The 20,760-nt window shown below is 41.9% G+C and overlaps 1 protein-coding gene across 1 annotated transcript; it reads right to left on the bottom strand.

The window, feature by feature from the left end:
• Positions 1-188: 188 nt before the first annotated feature.
• LOC125895291 (espin-like protein) lies at positions 189-20,639 on the bottom strand. The gene is made up of 11 exons (XM_049587012.1): positions 20,330-20,639; positions 19,544-19,734; positions 15,786-15,972; positions 15,519-15,701; positions 15,270-15,401; positions 5,463-5,627; positions 5,220-5,361; positions 4,881-5,053; positions 4,633-4,797; positions 2,532-3,493; positions 189-2,268 (listed from the first exon to the last, which is right to left on the bottom strand). Exons 1-11 carry the CDS (start codon positions 20,621-20,623, stop codon positions 1,737-1,739), a joined length of 3,126 nt encoding a protein of 1,041 aa, XP_049442969.1. The 5' UTR covers positions 20,624-20,639; the 3' UTR covers positions 189-1,736.
• Between the last annotated feature and the right edge of the window lie 121 nt (positions 20,640-20,760).

The following is a 20,760-nucleotide window of genomic DNA, read 5'->3' as shown; positions in this document are numbered from 1 at the left end:
AAAACACACTTCATTTGTAAGTACAGTAAGTTTCTGGCACAAAGCTTTTATTTTGAAGTGCCGTTTCCTGCTGTAGAGTGAGTGACTAGCAGACAGCTGCTTGACAGAGACAGCAGACTAGTCTGAACACATGGCCAAACGCAAGTATGACATTGAATGTGTAACACTGTGTGGACCTTGAACTAACGACTAAGGAGAAACCTGGACCCCATGGCCGGACCAGTTGGGAGCCACTGCAGTAGGTGTCACTCAGCTTGTGGTGCTCAAAGCGACACAAATCATACATTTGAACTCAAAATCAGCAGTGATGTCTCTTTCTAGAAATCACTCAAAATAATCCACAAACTTTGTTTTTGAGGAGTTTCACGTAGGAACTTTTTTCTTTCTATCAAACTACACCCACCAATTGTATCACTGCACAGAAGGAAGTGTACATCTACTGCTAGCCCACCTAGCACCACCGAGCTAGCTAATGTTACAGCTGAGCTGAGGAGGACACCATAAATGTTTACCTACAGTATGAGCCTCTCGTCCACGAGTAGATGCATGCTTCCTTTTGTGCAGTGATATGGTTGGCGAGTGTAGTTTCATAGAAAGCATGGGTGCTGGAAGGTGCGATAGTGGGAGCTAATCAATAGTGTAAACAGGCTGAGAAAGACCAGGAAGTTGCCAGGACAGGAGGAGTTTTGGAGCTGCTTTTTAGGGGGGCAAATCCATCGGGACTGTGTTTTATGACAGATTATGATGGAGCAGACAACGAGCAATTGTAACGTTATGATTTCCCCAGGAGTTGTAAGTGACTTCGGTGAGCAGACAACTGGATGTACACATGCAGTCCAGGGAGAATTTGTGTCTGAGGGAGGGAGCACACATCCATTGGACTCCTGGCTGATGTAAGTACATCTGAGCAGTTTTCCTGTAGCTCCTGTAAGTGTGCAGGTTGCACATTTACACAATGTAGCAACCCTTAGTCAAAATATGTTCCTGCTCCCAAGGAAATAGTTCGTACAAGAAACTGCTCACAACAAGGTCTGTGGATTATCTTGAGAAACCGGGTCATGGTTTCTGGAAAGAGACATTGCTGTTGAGTTTTTCAAATGTGTTCTTTTGGCACCACAAGCCGAGTGTCATTTAGTTCCATTGTAATAGAGAGAAGGCAGACATCTCTCCAGCCGATATCTCCAATACTCAGCTACACACACCAAAACAATCTAGACTGATAAAGAGCACTACAGGTAATAGGATTTTGATTTTGCGGTGAAATGTTCCTTTAAGAGATGTGCGGTTTGATTAAAATTGCCTTGAAAACGTGAGAATCGAAAAGAAGATGTAATGTCAGTGAATCTTATCAGTTTTTACTCTCAGAAACACACACTAACACTTTAGACACTCTGGCTTTTGTTATAGGGCTGGGTATGGTTCAAATTCTATCGCCAGTTCGATACTTAAGTTCTAATAGCTGTACCAAAAATATCTACAAAATATTGCTATGTAGAAACATAAAAATCCTTTTCAAATTTTAGTGAGTTTAATGTTTAACACAATAAAATACAGTATAAAATTTACAAAACAATCATTCAAATCAAATATGTAAACATGGCTATGAATCTGGCTAAGCATTCTGCACTAGCTTTCACCACAACAATTCAATTCACAACTCAAACAGTATTTAGGTTTGATACCCAGCCCGAATGTAATCTAACATCAAACAATACAAAAATATCAAAAAGATGACACTACTCAAAATCAAAAATCTCTGCCTCCTTCTCTTTCCAAAAAGCAAAACTACGGTCGATGTATTTACAGATTTCTTCGTTGCTAAAACTGGAGATGTCAGTTCCACCGTGTAGCATCCCCTCATCCGGCGTAGGTGTCTGCACAATTACCTTAGGGACCTGTCTAATCTCTGGGAGGGTATGTTTCACCACCTCTACAGTGCTTTCAGACTGACTCACAGTGTTTCCAAAGAACTTCACTTTAATGTCCTCAAAGCCATCCTTCCACTCACGGTTTCCAGTCTCGATGTCTTGTATGACGGCCTTGTGGAAGTCCCTGACCAGCTCCCAGGGGAAGCTCCCCACGTGGTCGAACACCTCGAAGCAGAGCAGGTGTCTCATTTTGCGTTCGTCCACAGGCAGCTCCAACTCCAGGATGTGGAAGTAGCCCAGCATGAAGAGATCCAGGGTCAGGTTGTCGTACTCCACCGACACACCCTCCAGACGAGGTAGGAACTGCTCCGGGGAGTAGAGGGCTTTCTGCCTGTGGAGCCTGTGGATAACAGCAAAGGGTGACTCATTATACTGTATATTAACACAAGGCTGAGACTAAAGACTAGAAGCTTAGCATTTTTCTCTTCCCAATCACCTCAGTGATAATCTGATTTTCTGACCTGCAGACATGCAACAAAGGGCATGACTCGAACCAGGGCTGCTGTGGTACGGACTTGATTTTTTTTGACAAATCAAACTTGCATAATGAGTCATGCAGGTGGAGTTTTGTGCTCTAACATGGATGATAGTAATGATAGATACCTGCGAATCTGTCTGGACGGGACGCTGGAGATCATGCTCCTCCAGTTTCCCAGCATCTTGTTGACAGCACTCCTCTGCTTGAAGAAATGACCCAGAGAGCTGTTCATCATCTTCGACTGGGCGATCTCCAAACTGTTCCTGCGATCTGCCACAGATTTGTCATCGCCCATCCCCGAGCTTCCACTGCTCATCTTCCTCTCCGCTGCATCTTTGCTCTTCAGTGTCACAGTGTAGGCAGACTTCTTCCAGTGGCCTAAGAACAACACGACTATACGCTCCTTCCTGAGGCTGGTGGTCTCTAGGACATCTGTAACGTTTTCATCATAGTCGATGCCAGAGTCACTGTTCTGGTCTGTTTCTGGGGCCGGACTCAAGACTTTAGGCTGTTTGTCTGACTCTGTGGCCTCGAGTTGTGGGGAAGAACTCAACACGACAGCCTCCTCCGGCTCATCTGACAAAGGTAAGTTCTGTGTCTCAAAATTAGACTTCAGAGTCCTCACAGACACTCCGAACTGATGGATTTCATCCTCTATCCTCTCCCTGCGTCCCCTGGTGGAGTTCTGTCTGTGTGGCGTCTGAGAGAACACAGTGATCAGATCGGTGTTGGGCATCTTGCAGTAGGGCTGGTCCGTCAGGTTGGTCATGAGCAGAGACATGCTCTTCACGATGCCTGAGATGCGACCGCACCACACAGGTAGAGGAACCTGACTTGAGAAGTTTCTGAACTGTGTGTTGGCGGTGATGTTCACTATGGGGGCTGGCAGGATGTGCCGGAGCTCCTCAGCCAGACGAGCGAGCTCCAGCTCGTAGCCCTCACAGTTCCTCTGCATGGAGACGTTGGCAATCTGCTGCTCCACATAGATGAGGTCATCCTCAGTCAGCAGCTCACCAGAGGGCCCCAGGATTGCATTGTGGGCTTGGGAGTACCTCCAGCTGACTTTGGCATATCTGTTCCCATTTTCCTGTAAGAGAAGAGGCAACAGCAGGCAGATAAACACACAGGATGTCAGCTTCTTTTTTTTTTACATTTCAAATTACTTAGGCGTGAGAGGGAAAGAGTAATGATACAGTAAAACTGCCATCCAAACCTCAGATATATGACTTGACGAGCAATGTGTTATGTGTTCAGTGATTTGTTACATGCAATTAAAAGTAAATGATGATGGGATTTCCAAATGTTTTTTTTTTAGAATTTTCAGTGATGCAGATTTAGAAGAGCATCACAAAATTAGACCACAGTTTTCGCTTTGCTCTGTGTGGTCTGGTGAGGCTTAATGATCATTTGCTTAGAGAAGGCTATATAACATGTACCTGACTTTTCTAGGGCTGCAAATGATTAATCAATTTTCAAAATGGTTGCGACTGCTGATAGTTGCCATCGATCGACTCAGTGATTAATGACTAATTGTTTTGGCTTTGGAAACCTGAAAACGTTGTCAAAATACACTAAAACTATCCACATAAAATAAGGGGGAAAATGGGTCGTGCTGATGCAGAGACACGCCCTATATCTCTGAAAGGCCTATCTGCATGGGACTAGTATCACCTAGGGACCTCTTGTGATTTGTAATAATTGCAGAAGTTGTCGGAGATCTTGATCCCGTGCAAATCTGCCATGTCTGCAATTTGTCAAGTAAAAATTCCACTGCATCTCACCTACCATTTTTTGTTGTGTTACCTTTTTTTTTTTGATTCTCTGCACCTTTTTTCTGCATCTGCCCCAGTTGGGAATTACAGAGGCTGCATTGGCAATCATAACTGAAAGTTTTGACAGCGTTTTGAGTGCAGTAGACTCATCACATTACACAGCATGGAGATCAATTTGCAGAAAAAAAAGTAACTCAAGTCAATCACAAGAGTAAAATCTGAAAAGATGATAAGACAGATAACATGTAACAGTGTGTGGCAGAATCAGTCCTGTTTGTTTAACCCACATTTAAAAGAAAAAAGGTTAACACATACAAAAAGAAAAGAGGTTAACTTTGTAACTTTGGCTTTCTTGATTAAAAAAACCTGTATCTGTTGGACCAAATCTGTAAGATTCAGATGAGGCTATAAATGTAAGTGAATTAATAATGCTCAATCTTCAGAGAGAAGTTACCTTCCTCCTCTGATCCTCCTCATCCAGTAGCCTGGCCTGCAGCTGTCTCACCATGACTTGCCTCTTCCACTCAGCGATGGGACGGCCTCTCTCATCGTGAGTGGGCACCAGGTAGTCGATGTCCGACAGGTTGGCCTCCTCAGTGGGCAGGACCACCATCTTGTTCTGAACAGACACTGCGTTTTAGCAAAAGACAGAAGCTCTTACAAAGGAAGGATGTGCACAGCGAGAAAGCTTACTGCACTTACTGCTTGTCCGGTGAAGACTCCTGATATTCCTGATTGTTTTAAGGATTTAATGGACTTCATGTCACCAAGGAGTTTTCTTTCAGCCAGGAGGTTTGCATCAGGCAACATCACTTTATCAGCAGAGGCAGTTTTTTCACTCCCAGTGGCCTTGGATTGATTGAAACCTTTAAGAACTGGAATCCAAAAAAAGTCTTTGTATTATTCACACCGATGAACACAGACATTTTTCTCCAATGAGTGGTGACTTCCAGTAACCAAAAAGTAGTAATAATAAACATTTTTGGTAAAAAGAATGATTAAACTGGGATAAAATATGATTAACAGAAATGTTTTTCTCACCAGATGTTGCGATGTGAACCTCCTCTATCCTGTTGACGGCACTTCTCTCTGGCTGTGTGGGTGTGGATGAAGCAGAAGGTAAAGGAGGTGCAGACGGGGGCTGAGGGTACCTTGCCTGCGGGGACTCCTCACTCTCAGGTTGCTAGTTGGGGAAAAAAGAGACATGGCCCGGTTGCTTTGGGTTATATACAAGGAAAAGGTGAAGAATGGAAAACATGGTGAGAAACTAAATTCAACGTTTACCTTTAAACTATCCATGGGTGTGTTAGTGCTGTAACTGTCCCCGCATGTGTCGCTCAGGCTGCCGTAGTAATCCTCCCTGCTGCACTGTGACAACAAAGCAGGCTTCACCTTCACTTCTTCTTCCACTGGTGTGATTACCTCGATGGGCTTATCTGCACAGGCTTTCTGCAAATGTCACAGAGTCACACTTAATACTGTTGAAGACTTCTGAAGACCAAATGATATCAAATATAGAACTTGGATGGATGGGTGGATGTGATGGCGCAAGAATCCCCTGGGTTTGACGGAAGATAAACTTGTGTGTCGTCAGCATAACAGTAATAAGAGATTTTCTGCTGGTAGAAAATGCAGCCTAACGGAAGCAAGTACAGTGCAAATAAAATGGGCCCTAAAATGGAACCTTGAGGTACACCACGAGTGATATGGGCAGATGAGGAGGAGAGGCCACCAATCTTAACAGAAAAAGACCTGTCCAATAAATAGGAGACAAACCACTTCAGGGCAGTTCCCTAGATGCCAACCAGTTCTTGAAGACAGTTTAATAATATACAATAATCAACAGTGTCAAAGGCCACATTGAGGTCTAATAGTATTAAAATGGCACATTTACCTCTATCTTAAGACAGCAGTAGGTCATTTCACACTTTGAGAAGGGCAGATGAACTAAACTAATGATCAAAACTCTATTCGCACAGGACCTGTATTACCTGGGGATCTCACATGCTTTTGGAATCAGTCCCCTAACCTTTATGTTTCATATGGCGCATTTGCACAGGATAAGCAAATCCCTTCTATTTGACGCACATTTGCACTTTTTTTTAAAAATTCAATATAGGTTAAACGAACAGAACAGATTCTGCCACATATTGTCACGTCATTCATCTCATCATCTTTCGAGATTTTGCTCCTCTGATAGATTTGAGCTTGTCCTTTCTGCAAATGGGTTTCCATGCTGTGTAGCGAGATGACCCCGCTGTACCCAAAATGCTGTCAAAACATTTAAATTGCCAACGCAGCCTTCGTAATTCTCGACTGGGAAAGAGACAGAAGAGAGAGAACCTAAATACAACCCCAAATCACAGAGATGCTGGTTTGCACAAGACTAATATCAACCCTTTGTGTTTGGCACTATAGGGCCTCCCTAGTGTAGTGGTTAGTACTCGTCTTCCATGCGGAAGGTCCAGGGTTCAAATCCTGCTGGCGTCAACGTCAGCAAAGGCATGTGGTCAAAAGCAGTTCCCACCACCAAATCAAACAGGATCAGATTCCTTAAGGAGGCTTCAGGATAAGAGAGTAACTCTGGACTCTGAGCCAAGTCCTCACGGAGGATGTGTCTCAAGCCAGTTGTAGACAGGAGGTTCCAGACGTAAAAGCGGAAGCATCTTCATGTTTGATGCTGTGGAATTTTTATGGACATGGCAGATTCGCACGGTATTAAGATAACAGACGACCTCTTCAATTATTGCAAATTACCAGAGGTCCCCAGGTGATACTAGTCCCGTGCAAATAGGGCTTTAGTATCTCAAAATAATGACTTATTGCACAAATGAGAAACTTTTGCAAAATAATAACTTGTTATTTTGAGATACTAACTCATTATTATCACATACTGAGCCATTATTTCATTAAAGACTTTTCATTATGATGACTCACAGGATGTTTTGTTTTCCTCACATTGGCAGAAATGGGTTTTCACAGTTTACTGATCCATATCTGTCCTGTCACTGACATCGGATCAAATCACACCATCTGTATTGTTACATTCAGACACCTCAGATAAAGATGTTGTGACAAATCCAACCATGGCATGACTACTGTGATGTCTGAATGTGACATGACTTTTCTGTTGTGAATTTTCCAGCACCACAGTTAAACAATGTCACTTTTGTGAAGGAGAAACTGTTGATATTGATCAAACCTCACATTGTCCAATATGACAGTTAGATTATACCCTCACAGATTTTCCCAACTATGATTTAAACATCTCAATGTCACAAATGCTCCTCCGACTCTTTCTGCATCTATTTTTCAGTAAATGCTACGTAACAAAAATGTTGTTTGTCTCTTTACATGTGACGTCATACTAGGGCATTAACAGAAAAGTCGATTTGTCGACGTGTCGACGTCAGTGGCACAAGTCGACACCCCCCGGGAGGAGTCGACAAGTCGTGTGTTTTTTCCCTCTCTCTCTCTGTGTGTGCTTGTGTACGGAATGCAATTGCTGCCACACTGATACTTTATCCTTGACTAAAGTGAACATACTCGGGTGCACTATAAGCTGAGCAGACTCCAGTCATTTGGGCTTTCATAGTCGAGCGCACTTCCGTGTTGTACTTTCCTGTAAAAATGTCCATGAAAAATCCCCGCAATGTGAAAAATACATGTGGAGCAGTCACTGGTGTGCAGAGCGGAGTCCGCGCGGTCGTAAAATCTGAGCTTTGCACGCACAGTGTTTGCGGACGTCCACTTTTAGTCCGCGCAGACCTCCGCAGAGTCCGTTCCGCGTACATTCCGCCCGAGTATGTTTGGGCCTTGACAGACACACATCACGTGTGGAGATACTTTACTTTCCTCCGCCGTGTCAATGTGATGACGTCATCAAATGACTTGTAGACTCAACTTCGACTTTATTGACAGATAAGTCGACCTGAAAAAAATCAAAGTCGTTAATGCCCTACGTCATACTGACTATGGAGTCAAAGGTTTTGTATCTCTGCATGTTTTCATACAATCACACTGACACACAACAGAAACAGATTTATAGATTTTTTACATTTTGACTGTTTTTTTCTGAACACCATATGTAATCTTACTTCTGGAATAGAACTGTAGTTCTTCTGTGACAGTTCGACATAAATGTAAAAAGAGTCGAGTGACAAAAAGTGACATTTTTGTTTTTTTCAGGAGTAAAATACCTGAGGAAGGCTAGATCCCTTTCATGCGTTGTCAAAGACACAATATATCTCAATGGAGGAAATGTAAGGGCAATAATTTGGTTTTGTACTAGTGATGGGTGGACTGATTGTTTTTACGGTATCAGTTCCTCCGAGTTGATACGTGTGAATTTTTCAAACCTCTGGAGTTGTGATACTTTTTGCAAAATATGGTGTGAGATTTGTTTGGATTGTTTTCTACAGGTCTAAAAAAATAATTATTGTAAGAAACAAGCTAATTAAAAGCACTTAATGTCTAGATTGATAGGAACACATCAAAACATTTTAAAGCCTGAGGACATGCACTTTAAAAGACAAAGAGAAAGAAAAAACAAGCGCATGGGATAGTAAGCAACCTTGAATAATTGGCAGCATTTCACACCACTCTAGGGAGGATGTAGGATGTATGGAAACATTTAGATCCCCTTTAATGAACCTGCATTGTCTTAATGCACTCCATGCAGAATGCATATCAAATTCAGCTCTCCAAGGACATTATTAGTAACCAAAACATCAAAGGCAGCCCTAATATGCTGCTGCATGCTGTTGTGCTTTTTGTCCGTGAGGTGGTCCTTGCCATTTCCTCTCACACGGTACTTTGATGTCCAACAGCACGAAATATGCTGTGACACTGCTCAGGCGGAGGAATCAACTTCCCCGAAGTTGTGCAATCCATAAATAGATAAACAGGGGGGGGGGCTGGGAAAATGGGAAGGGGAGAGCCTGATTCTTTTGTGACCCTTCTCGTAACAGTTCAATGTCCTAAAAGCTATGATGAACCGGTCCGTGTGTGTGTTTAATTAGACCCAGTGGCCAGAGAGCATTTGGTTTTCATCAGCACCCCATCACAATTGCCACGCAGATATATAGATAGCCTAGCCCTGTTTTGGCCTGGATCCACTCTCCCTCTATCAAAGAGCACAAAGAGCCTGATCACTACAGATTAGGAGCCAAGAGTTAAGAAACAGCTACTCGGTGCTGTCTCACTGTCGGACACGCAGCAGCAGTAATCTGTGGTCCCTGCGGGTCGAGCCATGAGAGAGTTTAAGCATGTGTATTTAAAAACATGTCTTGTAATTCTGGAGTCGATCATGAAAACAACCTGCTTCCACATGAAATATTCACGTTCTTGGTGATAAATTGCAACGTGGAATGTATACAGCGGGTGTACATTATACACAGAACACTATAGTGTAAATACATGTCTGCTCACATGTTAAAATACTCTCAGGTTTCCCGCAAGGAGGTAAATGTTTGAGAGGCTAACAAGTGACAGACATGATGTTTTTGCCAACATTTACAGCTTTTATGCATCCACTGTGATAAACAAGACTAATGGCAATATTTGTCTACATCATACGGAAACATTTTAACAACTACTGGATCAGAAAACTACATCTAGACACAGCACATGGTTCAAAACAAGGAAGAAAAATCATGTTCAATTTGCACAAAATCAACAATGACAACATATTGTAATGTCACAAGCCTGGAGTATTAGTCATACCTAACCGTAAGAGGCCACAACTGATCAGAAAGTAGGTCAAACGCTGCCAACACATCTGTCAGCGAGGGCCTCTTTAACAGAAATTGCAAAACTTTCCTTTCGTTTTACAAAACTAATTACTCAGCCTGTCCAGTCACCTACTTATGAACAAATACTCAATGAAAAATAATGTCACAAAGCACAGGGAGGAGCAAAAACAGGCCAAAGCAGTACAGAGAGTACAACTAAAAGAGAAAATGATCTATAAACCAGCCCCACTGACCTTCAACAATCCTCCCAGTGCACACAGGAACGTCTTCACTTCACAGTGAGACTCCGGAAGCACAGAGTCATGCAGCCAGGTATCTGCAGCGGTCGCTCCGTGTTGAGGATGTGACACTATCGTAAGATCACCAACCACTCGTTTGACACCATCATCAGCATCTCTGCCAGTGGCCAAGGGCCACCAGGTAATAAACAAAAACTCTGATCGGAGAATGCTGTTAATAATTAAGGGAAAGGATAGGGTGGCCGGTAATGTCACTAATGCATGGACAAACCAATGGCCATGTTGTGGCACGAAGGGAGGTATCAGCGGAAGACTTGTCAAAGCAGCTGGAAAAAAGACATTTTATCCATGCGCGTTCAGGTGCTTTTTCCACTTGGAACAATTGAACGGAGGAACTAATTCATCAGGGTTTTTTTGTGGGGGTGGCTGTAAAATCAACCTGAGGTGATCAGTAAACTGTGACAGTGGAAACACAATGTGATACCATAAGCTTAGATAGATGGGTTTGACTTGATGTGGAAACGCCGACAACAAATAACAACGTGCCAAGGAAAATGGCGCCTACATTTTCCAAACACTAATTCACCAATTTCCTGATAAAAACATGTATTTCAGTATTCTTGCTGGCTGCAACTACCAATTATTGCCACAATCGATTAATCAATGATTCTCTTGATTAATAGTCTCTAAAATGTCAAAAAAAAAAAATTAAAAAATGCCAATCACAATTTCCCAAAGCCCAGCCTGACTTATTAAAATCGGTTGTTTTGCCAGACCAAAATTTCCAAAGATATCTGGTTAAATATCGTACAAGACAATGACAAAAAAGCAGCTTATATCCACACCTGAGGCAGAAGGAGCTAAGTTTTTTAAGATTATTTTTTGGCCCTTTTGCCCTCATTAGATGGGACACTTTGAGCATGAAGGAGGGAGGGAAAGGGGATGATATGCAGCAAAGGGCCACAGGCTGGAATCCGGCATGCAGCCACTGCGTGTGCCCACTTTACCCACTGAGCCAACAGGTGCCCCGTCAAGCTTTTTTTGAGGGTGGCCTCAAAAATGATCGGCCATCACAATTCCCAAAGCCCAAGTTGACAAATTAATATTGGTTGTTTCGTCCAACCAACATTTTACAACTCAAATATATTTGAGTGGAAATAGACCTTTTTTTTTTGCTTTAACTTGTCATTATTAAATAAATGTTGATTGCATAATATACTGACTGTAGAAAAATAACACAACTGATGTTTAGTTTGGCTCCCTATGAGCCTTGCTTTCACCGTTCAACTCTGTCTGCCAACATGTAGGACGAAGACTCGATTGATGGGGCAAAAGAGTGTGTCAACTAGGGCTGCAACGATTAGTCGACTAATCGATGACTAATCCACTATTAAAATAATCGGTGACTATTGTAGAAGTCGACTACTCAGTTTGAGTCATTTTTCATAGAAAGGAACTATAAAAGTACCCCAAAATACTCCTATTGCAGCTTCTTACGTTCAAATATTGGCAGCTTTACACACTCTCCCATGACGGTGAACTAAAACCCTTTGGCGTGAGTATGAAACAAGACATTAGATGATGTAATTTTGGGGTTTGGGAGAGACAGACCGACATTTTTCAACATTTTAACAAATTTTTCGATAAAATGATTAGTCGACTAATCGAAGAAATAATCGACAGATTAGTCGACGATGAAAATAATCAAAAACAACGGCACTCACTAATCCATCTTCTGTCCACAATTAAAATACAAAAGAAGATTGATTAGTGAGTGCCATTGTTTTGTTATGTTTGTTTAACCATTGAAATTCCCATGGCCCATTCATGTCAAACAATGGTAAGCAGCCCAGAAAAAGACAGTAAAGGTATATACTGATATTGTTTCATATCAATTGCAGACAAATTAAATTTTAATCAAAACAAAACTGTATCGTCGTGACAGACATATAATATTGTATCATGATAAAGCGTTATCGGTACAGTTGCTGTACCCAGTCACCAAGGAGTATCGGTGTAAGTTGTTTACAGCTCCTACTCCCAGTAATGGAACTGGCAGACGTTGAAGCCACCGAAGTAACTGTGGAAAACAAAATGTGTCCCATGTTGCTGGTAGTTGCCAGGATCTGAGGAAAACAGAAAGAAATCCGGTTGTCTTTGTGACAACAGCAGCAACAATGACACCAATACTTGGAAATCCTGGAAGGAGCTATGACCTGGGAATTTTTGGGCATTTCAGCTTAAACCAGACACTTAAATTTAATGGTCTTTAAGACCTTTTCGAGATATTTTGTAAACCAAATTTAAGACTAATTTTTGGACAAGTCATGTTTATCTTATTAAAGTATTGCAGATAAGTACAAAGGTAAGTAGTGTACATGTAGTTCCGTGCAGAGGTAGGTTTTATGTACTAGTATGATTATCAGAGTTAGATTAATCTACATTTTGCCAACAGCTGAGGGCAAGTATGAAGTAACAGTAACAGACAGTTTGAGGTTCAGTAATAGGTTTAAATATTTGTGACATCAGAAATGTGGACTTTCACACAGAAGAGCTTTACTTGTTAGACTAAAAATACAATGAATAATTGGATAAGGAGTGTCGGTAGAGTAGTGGCTAGTGCTGACGCCCCATATACAGAGGTGTTGCCTCGGTGCAGTGCTTGTGGGTTCGACTCCAGCTCGCGACCATTTGCTGCATGTCATCCCCCCACTCTCTCTCACTCCCCCATTTCACTCTCTCCTGTCAATTAAAGGCAAAAGCATGAAAAAATAAAATAACTGGATAAATAAAATTAGATTGTGACCTCACAAATTCAAATTTAAGACTATTTAATGACTTTTAAGGTCTAACATTTCTAAAACTTAAGGCAATTTAAGACGTTTAAGAACCTGCAGACAACCTGTCCACAGCTATTGTTGGATTTTAACACCTTGGCATTACATACTTTAAAGCTGAATCTGCAGAGAGTGTTACAGGGCGTTTGGGGATAGGATGTAGATTTTACAGTTCTGTAAATATCTCAACCATCTGTGATACACATGCAACTGTGATGCAGCCAAGCTCTGTGAGATTCAGACAGGTCAAGAGACCTGATGTGAAAGAGGATGGAGGACTTACAAAATCAGGGATACAATGAGTTTATCAGATGAAGTGTTGATTAGATATTTTACCAAGAGATAAAACAAAAGCCATTAAAGAATGTGTTTTGTTTCTAAATGCAGAAGACGAGTAGATCCTGATGAAATCACAGTGATGAATTAGACCACAAAGTGTTTCCTTTTCCCAACTATTCTAAAAATACCATTCTGAAACAGCCGTATCTCTGCGGCCCGATCGCTGTGAATGGAGAGCAAAAGCCACAAATGTGTGTGAAGTAAACCTCACGCCACACACTGTTTATTTGATTGCAGCTGTTCCTGAGATGCGAGATGAGGAAGAGCGGTTGACAGCGCTGAACGAGTCTGACCTCGTTGTGAGAGATCCAAACATGCAGAGAGGCCAAACACACAGCTCTCCCCGGTCAACGTCCCAATCCATTTAGGTCGCTGCTCGGAAATGAGATTATCTGACTGACACTTTAGAACCGATGAAACCCGTGATCCAAGCAGCACTTTACAAAACTAACACACCACCAGAAATGTAATTAAAGCTTGTGCAGCTCATCTCTGGCACGGGAGGTTTCAAAGCATTACACAGTCTGCTCTGCAAAAATCATGATGATTTAAATCAATTAACTACTATTTCAGGTTCTCTATCAGATCATCCCTTTGTTCACATCAGTCTGTCTGTCCAAGACACCTGATACATCATTCTGTCTGCTACCAACATTACACAGTATCCAGAGGTGACAATCATAGCACTTCCAAGTCCCTGGAAAAAAAAAACATGACACACAATCAAACGTGTGTTTGAGGCCAGTGACATCCTGCTCTCCCAGTCCACAGAGGGATAGAGTTGCCTGTTCCAGGCATCAGAATGGTGAAAACGCTGAAACTTAAGCTTGTGGATCTCATAACGGGCTCAGCCACTGGGCCCTCCACCTGAGCCGCTGGAGAGGGGTAACTGATAGGCCCTTAGCTGGCGGCGGCTCCGGCTGCGTTCGACGTCGCAGCGGCCCCTGCGCTAATTAGCTCTCCATTGTTGCTGGGAGGATTATTTCTGAAGGGGAGCTCAGCAGCCACGCCTCAACGGCTCCCTATCATCATCCTCTTTATGTATGAGTGCTGCTCTTCTCTGCTGACTTATTAATGGCATCTATCGGGCCCGACAGCTTTCATTACTCTGTGTACGTCGCTGTGTTGTCTGCACCATAGGCGGTAAGTGAAGTGTGATGGGGAGAAACAAGGACAGGCTGCAGGTGGACAGCTGTGAGGCTTTAAGGTTCAACAAGTCTGCTGACAGAGTGGTCCCCATAGGCTCTTTGAGTTAGGAGTATAATCTGTTCTCTATTTAAATCAACTCCACAAGTCCAGTTTTAAGTGTCAGTACCAACTGTAATCCTCCAAAACTCACTGTTATGTAGCTATTCAAAAGAAAAACAAATAAAGCAAGATGCTGCACACAGTAAACTGGTTCATTTGAGTTGAAGCAGGGCAGTTTTAACCACAATGACCCCTGACTTCAGCAGGCAACACAAGCACAAACAATGTGTTAACACTAAAATATTCATCAGTCACATTAAGGAGTGTCGTGCTTTCTGTGCAAAACAAAACAGTCTAATCTCAGAGAGTCCTCAGTGGCAAAATAAGAACCAAGAGTCTCCTCCAGCACTCACGGCACCATCGCCTGCAATGCCTTATTAAACATGAAAGCCCTCATCCTCCACTTTCTGAGACCTCTTAAACTGAGAGCAATCAGGCTGAGTGGAAGACAACAGCGCCGGAGAAGGACAGGCTCGACCAGCATGAAATGCAAATTGAGAAAATGATTCACCGAGGTTCCGAGATCCTCCAGATGTTTGCTGTTGACCGGGAATTAGCTTTGATTTTCCTGCCAGAATAAACAGCTGGGCAGTGCGGACACAGAGAGAGAGGACACAGAGCAGGAAAATGTGTAAGATCAGGAAAAATACTGTCGGTGAGAGACAGACAGCTTACATTTTTCTCCATGGCACAGAGATATCTGGCACATTCGTGGTGTCCATTGTACTCTGCCAGGTCTGTTGCAGTGAATCCATCAATGTCTTGGTCTGAAGGCTTTGCTTGATAGGCCAACAAGATTTTACAGCACTGGAAGAGGGAACAGGACAGTGTAACAGACCAAGATACCAAGAAAATATTGTGTCATTCATTCTGTTTAGTTTATTTAGACAAGACAAAAACAACAAGAGCAAACTGCTGTCTAACCTCCAGCTCTCCATTCTCTGCAGCATCATGAAGCGGGGTCCCTCCCCAGTAATCCTTGATGACCTTTGAACCCATATGAAGCAGCCTCTCCAAGATACAATAGTGCCCTCTGCTGGCGGCAAAGTGCAGAGCAGTCGCTCCTTCTCTGTCCTGGCATGACAGGCTGACATCAGTATGGCTCACCTGTTTGGGGAAAAGCACAAAGGATCAAAGTGTGTGGTGATTCAGTAGAACACAAATATATCCAGGAAACACTTCTCTACTGACCAGCCACATCACCACAGTCTGGTGGCCCATATGAGCAGCAGCGTGCAGGCAGGTCATGCCATCGTGGGCCCTCAGGTGGACGTCAGCCCCGGAGCTGTTCACAAGGTACTCGACAACATGCAGGTGGCCTTCCTGGCAGGCCAGGTAAAGCGGGGTGGCACCGATGACAGTCTGGTGGTTCACACACCTGCACTCCAACATACATCAAGGACAGGGGGCCACAAGGTTAAGTTACCAGTGTCAGACATGAAATGCTTAAAAACATGTAGTCAGTATTGGGACCAGTATCAAACGTCTGCCTGATACAATGCAATGGTTATTTTAGCCATAATAGACTTGTGTTCAGTTGAGACAGTTACTGAAGTGACAAACTTAAAGCTGAAATTCATATTGTCAAGTATAAATGACATATAATGAATTTGCTGTTAATAAATGTACTGATTCTCATTTTCTTGCTGTTTTGAACTCACTTTTTAGTATTTCAGTCACGACTGGTGCAACCGTGTGGAGGGCCAAGTATCAATGAATAAATATGTATAAAGAAAAATGCAAATAAATAAATATGGAAATAAATACCTAATGAAATAAATGCTGACATAAATACAGAAATAAATTGATGAACAAATAATAAATAAAATAAGTGCGCAAATCAAAAAAGGGTTTTTAAAAAATATTTATTTATGTCCTGTTTCATGATCAACTTTTATTTAATTATTTGTGCATTTATTTCCATGTTTAATTTAACACGTATTTATTCTTTAATTTATTTCCATATTCATTTACTTATTTATCCTTGTATTTTTAAAATTTTCTATTTATTTATATATTCCTGCATCAAAATATTTCAGTACTTACTAATTTATCTATTATTTCCATGTTTAATTTAACATTTATTTATTCTTTAATTTATTTCCATATTTATTTACTTATTTATCCTTGTATTTTTAAAATGTTCTATTTATTTATATATTCCTGTAACAAAATATTTCAGTACTTACTAATTTATCTATTATTTCCATATCTAATTTAACATTTAGGGCGGCACGGTGGTGTGATGGTTAGCACTGTCGCCTCACAGCAAGAGGGTTGCCGGTTCGATCCCGGGTGTGGGAGCCCTTCTGTGTGGAGTTTGCATGTTCTCCCCGTGTCAGCGTGGGTTCTCTCCGGGCACTCCGGCTTCCTCCCACAGTCCAAAGACATGCAGATTGGGGACTAGGTTAATTGATAACTCTAAATTGTCCGTAGGTGTGAATGTGAGTGTGAATGGTTGTCTGTCTCTATGTGTCAGCCCTGTGATAGTCTGGCGACCTGTCCAGGGTGAACCCTGCCTCTTGCCCGATGTCAGCTGGGATAGGCTCCAGCCCCCCCGCGACCCTCAAGAGGATGAAGCGGTTAGAAGATGATGAATGAATTAATGAATTTTACATTTATTTATTTTTTCTTTTACTTATTTCCATATTTATTTATTCCTTTATTTTTATATTACTGTATTTATTTATATTTTCCTGTATTTACTTATTTCTGTACTTATTTATCTATTATTTCCATATTTAATTAAACACTTTTTTTCTTTTATTTATTTCCATATTTATTTATTCCTGTTTTTTGTCATACATTTATTTTTAAATGTATGTATTTACTTATATATGCTTGTATTTACTTATTTCGGTACTTATTCATTTATCTGTTATTTCCTAATTTAATGTAACATTTATTTATTTATTCTTTTTATATATTTCTATATTCATATATTTATTTATTCCAAAATGTTTCATATATTCATTTTTTAATTTCCTGTTTTTACTTATTTCAGTATTTTTTATAAATTTATTTATGTGTTTATTTATTTATACATTTATTTAATAATTATTGACACTAAAGTCATTTTTTGTCCTCCATAAAACCCAAAAAACCCCCAGTCAGTCAATATTTGGTTTGTAGACTTTATCGATTGGAAATGTGCTGGTTTGGGTTTTATTACACTCCATCATATAATTGAATATAGTAATGACAGATGATCTAGATTCTCTAGATATGATTACTATTATTGTTGAAATCAATTCTAAAACAAAACCAAAATCAGTATAAAGATGTTAGTTTGCATCTCATTTGCTCTAAGGATCCAGTCAGGAATCTTACACTCCAAAAACACAGGACAGGATATATTGACATTTATAAACCAAGGGTCATGACCTTTATTCAGGTAATCTGTCAAGCCTGTGAACACAGCTCAGCTTCATTTACACTGACATACGTATGTCCTGTACTTCAACAACCGCAAGGCTGGCATGTGACTAACAGTGTCCAGGCATGTATTATTCACAGGTTACCGGTCATCACACGTGATGGTCTGACCCCGCCATGCGTCATGCTAATTACAGTCGAACTCTCCTGTAACAAGGAAATGAAGCAGGAAGTGCAGCACATCTTTATCTGGTCCTTAGTACGTGTCACTGTCTCAGGTTAAGGGGACGGAGGAGAGAAGGGATTCATGGAGGAGGGAGGATTAACATTACACATGTTCACCTGTCACTAAAGGCCACAAATCCTTTTACTTAAACATGAGTAATGTAACAATAGTGTCTGGTCACTTGAGAATATACAATCATCATCTGCAAATGTGATTTAACAGAATAAGTGATTGGAGATGTGTCAAACACAAGACTGGTGGCAACAAAATAAACAAATGTAGTTTTCATGAGTTAAAGCAAAGTTTTGTTAAATCATCAGTGACGTTAAATTGGATGGTTTTATTTGTGTTCCATAAGTTTGAGAATCTCTGCAAAGTTTTAGTTGATGTTGTTGTCCTTGTTGTTGCTACAGGTGACACAGAAATATTGTGGCTCAACCATAGACTGCATATAAAGATGAACAACAGGTCTCCATTTTGCCCATCGAAGCCAAACTATCCCAGGCACCCAGCTGCCATGTTTGTCATTTGGAGTCAGAGTCTGCACAGTAGCGACTGGGAAGTGGAGCCATAGTATCAAGTTCCTGCCCGTACACCTAATGACCTAATCATGAGAAGTGCCATTGAACACAAACACACCAGTGACACACACAGCTGTCAATCATGATGTCACATTCCCTTTTTAGAGCATCAAATAACACTTGAACATGTATTTGACGTGTAATATGAATTGGGCCATGTCCCACCTGCTAACTTGGAGGGGGTGGGGTTTATTTATGACCTATATTGCAGCCGATCACCAGGGGGCGACCAAGAGGTTTTGGCTTCACTTTTGGGGAACTGTCATGTCTTCATCTTTGTAACAGTCACTGCTGGATACAGCATTGAAGGCAGGACCCCGTTCAGTTGGACAGTTGCTCAGTGGCTCATGAAGCCAGAAAAGCTCTGTTTGTGCTGTATGAAATTACCTGGATGATCAGAGCTGCTTCTTCATCGTTGGGCCCATAGACGCTTCCATTAGGGCGGAGGTTATGCCTCCCTACATGTAGCACTAAGTGTTACAGATCGTCCTTTGTCACTGTGTGCTGTCGCTTATCTTAACCAGCAGTGACCACTAATTGTCAGTGTGTGATACTGGATACTGTGTGTCATGTATTGTCTGTTTTGTTGTACTCATGACTACTGTCTGTATCCCAAATTGCCCCTCAGGGACATTAAAGTTTACCTTACCTTACTATATTCACGTGACCTTCATCATATTGATTTCTGAAAACAACAACAACAACAACAACAACAACAACAAAAAAACAGTCTTTTAAAGAGCTATTAGGATCAGCTGTGAACTCACCCAGGTGCCTGCTGAACCAGTAGTTTTAAACAGGTGAGGTCCCCATTGGCTGCAGCATAGTGTGCAGGTACAGCTCCACAGTTTGTCTCCACCTCCGCTGCGCTTCCAACAGAAAGCAGCCACTTAATGACCTCCACACAACCGAACCGGGCTGCGAGATGAAGCGCGGTGGCACCAGCGGCATCCCTATCCTGGAAATATTAACAAAGATGATTGTAATGAACACTTGATTATCAGCACACGTCAAAGACATTTTGTCACTTGTGCACAAAGGATATGGTGCGAGATATTAAACAGGGGCATGTCTTTCTCATAGCTGCAGAAGGGATTCTTCTGAGGATCATTAATTAAGACATTAATAATCTGTAAGAAATGATAAGTTTAAACATTGTGTTCTTTGATTTCAGGCAGGAAGTCTGCAAACAACATGTCGGCAGACCAATAGCGAAGTTTGGAGGGAGCTCCCCACAAGCATCTGGACATAATTACACTTGCTACATAATACTAATGGATACCCAGTAAGTCGACACCATATGATGTAATCAGCTGGTAATACATCTGAAAAGGTAGCATACTGTACCTTTTACAACTGCAGTGATGTAACCTCACCCTGGGATCAGTTAGATGACCATCTAAAGCCATCGCCAGAATTTAGACTCACACAAAAGAGCTGGTAGAAATTACGGGGAAAGCTGGACATGTGGCACCTCTCCAGGGCACTTGAGCTCTCAGGGTAGGTTTCCCCCTCTCCCTCTCTGTGTAGATTGTTCACAGTGATAAACTTACCTCAACATTGCAGCCTCCCTGGTCTATCAGCCACTGCAGCTCCTGGATGTGGCCAGTAGCTGCTGCATCATGTGCTGGTGTGGCTCTGTTCAAGGCCCGAGTGTCAGCTGCCAGCCCAACCTCGCTCACCAGGAACTGCAGGCACTCCAGACGTCCACACCTTGCTGCGTGGTGCACCGGGCCTGCACCTTGAGCATCAGCGATGACAGGTAAGAGGTAACCAGAAGATGCCAGTTCCCTCAGGGTTGCAAGATCCCCTGCTCGAGCTGCCTGGATGGCCCGATGAAGCACCATCCCTGGCTGCTATGAGTAAGTTATGGCACGCAGAACAAGCTCCCCGGAGCTCTTTGGCTCCCACCAGGTTAACATCTCCTTCTCGCTCATGCTCAACTCTCATTCAATAACAAAAACTCATGCACTCATTGCCTCTT

Source organism: Epinephelus fuscoguttatus, linkage group LG10 (assembly GCF_011397635.1).
Source record: "Epinephelus fuscoguttatus linkage group LG10, E.fuscoguttatus.final_Chr_v1".
Classification (NCBI taxonomy): domain Eukaryota; kingdom Metazoa; phylum Chordata; class Actinopteri; order Perciformes; family Serranidae; genus Epinephelus; species Epinephelus fuscoguttatus.
This window is presented reverse-complemented; position numbering and strand designations above follow the sequence as displayed.